A 3220-nucleotide genomic window follows, 5' to 3' on the forward strand; every position below is an offset into this window, starting at 1 on the left:
CCTCTGCTGCTTATCTGCTTTTCGGATCAGTGTAGGAACTGATGTCATGGCACCCTTTTTCCACTGAGGTGAGCAGAGCTTTGAGGAAGCTGGCGAGGTGGTCTTGGAAAATTAGTGTTCGTAACTGGTTTCAAACCACATAAGAGCGATAAGCCTGCGCACTCCTTTATTTTTTTTCTTTCTTTCTTTCTCTCCTCTCGCTCTCCTCCGTCTCATGTTCAATCCCTTGGGAAATCTTGGGTCACCCAGGGGCAAAAGATATGAAAAGCCACCTGAGTTTATACTTAGGTGTGGTCAAGAATCTGAGGGTTAAGAAACCCCAAATCAGAACCTGCTGCTAGGTGAACAGCTTCTAAACCACGTTCTGATCATGCTTACACCCACCATGCGCACGCGCGCACGCGCGCACGCACACGCACACACACTCAGCGCCCTTCTGGGCACTCCTTTTCCTGCTTTACAGATGAAATGCAAATCTCCCCTCCAACCACAACGCCAGGTGCCCCGCTTTGCAGCCACACAGCCAATGCCCACGGCCTGTCACACCTGTGAGCGTTCGCCTGGGCTGTCCCCTCTGCTCAGAACGCCTTTGGCTCTCCTCTCACCTGGCAGAATCCTAATCAGTGGTCATGACTCAAGTCAAGTGTCATTTCTAGTAAATTTTCCCTGGACAGAAAAGCGTTAGAGAGCACTTAGCTCGTGTGTTCTCGTGAGCACATGTGTCGTAGATTCTTTTCCTTGAAAGCAGTTCTGGGTGCTACTTAACCTGCGCACCCCTCTCCTCCGCCCCCAGTATTTCTAGTTCTGCTTAATATGTATTTGTTAACGGGATGAGTGCTTGCAAATGCTGTCCAGATATAAGATGTTTGGGATTCAGCTTTATGGTCTCCACAATGCCATACCACTAAAATGTATTTCGATGGAATGATTTAGTGAAAGAATAAATTAACGAGTGAATGAATGAATGGATTCATGAATCAATACACATGGCAGCAGAAGGAGAGGTGGGCTCAATTCTAGTGCTGGCTTCTTGCCGTAGTAGGTCTGAGGAGATAAACTGGTTTTGTATTCTCTGCCTCAGTTTCTTTATCTATCAATTGGAAGTGGAGAGAATAAATTCTGAGTGAGTTTCCTTGACTAAAAGCCGCACGACCAGCACAGCTACTGCTGTACCAGCACTGGGTGGGGAGGACAGATTCTGCCCCCGCTCCCTGAATGCCCACCATGGAGCAGTGCTGCGTTAGGTCCTTGGCCACGTGTCTCATTTAATTCTTACCTCAACTCCACGCCCTGGAGACCCTTGTCCGTGTTCCAATTAGTTCAGTGACCCTGTGGGGAGCTTAAGCAACATGCTAGGGGCCAACAATTCCAACCCGGGGCTCCCTGCTCCAGGAACAGAGCTTCCAACTTGCCAGGGAGATAAACCCTTTCCTTCCCTCCTGCCTTCTGCTCTCTCTGCTGCCCCTTCTTTCCTTCTCCTTCCGTGACAAGAGACCTGCCTTTTCTCCTGCCTTCATTCTGCTGTCTTCCTCTCCTGTAGACACTTGGAAGGAAGGGAGATATGAGTGAGGGATACAGGTAGCCCCTAGCTCTGATGACACCGTCTCTGCCTTTCTGGGCTTTTAGGGAACTGTGGTTTGTAGTTTGTTCAGTAGAGGAGCAGTCGAAGCCATCTTTCTACTCCGCCTAAGAATCGGCCCCTTCTCCAGCAACACCACCATTCTCTACACTCCTCCAAAAGTAATAATAGCACAAAACAAAAAGAAGCACCCGTGCGTTCCTGCCCCTTCCCGGCTGTGAGGGGATGGAGGCTGCTTCTACAGACAGGCTGGTGGCGGGGGTGGGCAGAGGCCTTTCTCTCCCCTATGGGGACTGTTCAGGGTACGCTGGGCGGGCTCCATCCTTGTTTGGAGGTCCCCATGCTGTCCTTCCCTGTGTGGCCTGTTCCGTCAGATTGCTGAAGGAATGGCGTATATCGAGAAAATGAATTCAATTCACCGCGACCTCAGGGCGGCCAACGTCCTGGTGTCCGAGACCTTGTGCTGCAAAATCGGTGACTTTGGCTTGGCCCGGATCATCGACAGTGAATATACCGCTCAAGAGGGTAAGCAGAGACCCCCAACCGCAGGGAGGCCTTGGGCCTTACCCTGCCCAGCTCGTCACAGCACAGCAGAGCCCTGCGTGAAGAGATCAGAGAGCTGTGTGGTTTCCACAACTCTGGCCTCCCCCCCAGCTAGATGAGCATTTCCCTAAATGTGCTCTGCAGAGCACTAGTGCCTCCTGAGGAATGACTCTGTGATGAAGTAGGTTTGGAGATACTGCAAAGTCCGTCCAGCGTCGCCTTGGAGATTCCCAATGAGTACCAGCATGAGAAGTCCTGCAGCAAAGGCACAGTACACACGTGCTTCACCTGGTCCCCCGCAAACTAATATGAGCCCAAAGTACTTTTTTCCACACATCGTCTATTAACTTCCCACAGAACTAGGGGTTCACGGGACACACTTTGGAAAACAATGCTTTAAAACGTGAGCAGAAAAACCTTACACCTGAATCACGGTTTCCGCAGAGCCCTCTGGTTTACTTTGTATAACTACAGTAAAAACCCTCTTCATAATAGGATTTGAAAAGGTCAAATACACTTATCAAGCAGGCTAGAAAGCCACATTAGCTGAGCGTATTGATCAGTTGATATAGGAGAAGGGTTGCTATTGCTCATTACTTGAGGGAACTGGGGGGCGGGGGCGGGGGGGGGCGGCCAGAGAAAGCCAGGCGGCATGCGAGGGAGCCAGGTGCTGGGCTGTGCTGTCCGCTCGGAATGCTGACCTGGCTGCGGCCATCTGCAGGGCTTTGAGGGGCAGCAGGATCTGAATTCCCTCCTCACTGTAACCTGTGGTGGCGTATAGGTCGTGTATCATAATTTGCGTTTTACAGGGAAGAATTAACTGAGGCAGGGGCAAGTTAAAGTGACATGCCCAGGCCTTGGTGTCCTGTGACTAGCAAAGCCCATGTCAGATGGCAAAGGACACTTCTGTCCAGATGGAAACATAGTGGTTGCCCAGAGAAGCCCCTGGGTGACGGGGTGGCATCTGTGTACATATTGTCCCTTTGCGCTGTGGCCGCCAGTGTCTGTATGTGCCTGGTCATGTGTCCTAGTGGGTCTCAGTGTCTCCCTGGATGCATCTCTGTCATGCAGGGCAGGCCAAGCCCTGCAAGGAGTTCG

At 51.3% G+C, this 3220-nt stretch overlaps 1 protein-coding gene across 1 annotated transcript in view; it reads left to right on the plus strand.

Moving 5' to 3' along the window:
• Positions 1–3220, plus strand: part of BLK (BLK proto-oncogene, Src family tyrosine kinase) — a 48910-nt gene that overhangs the window by 43864 nt on the left and 1826 nt on the right. Inside the window, exon 11 of the mRNA XM_015600689.2 lies at positions 1954–2104. Within this exon, the coding sequence (XP_015456175.1) occupies positions 1954–2104 (151 nt within the window). The remainder of the gene's footprint in view (positions 1–1953; positions 2105–3220) is intronic.

Source organism: Pteropus alecto, unplaced genomic scaffold (assembly GCF_000325575.1).
Source record: "Pteropus alecto unplaced genomic scaffold, ASM32557v1 scaffold50, whole genome shotgun sequence".
In the NCBI taxonomy this organism is placed as follows: domain Eukaryota; kingdom Metazoa; phylum Chordata; class Mammalia; order Chiroptera; family Pteropodidae; genus Pteropus; species Pteropus alecto.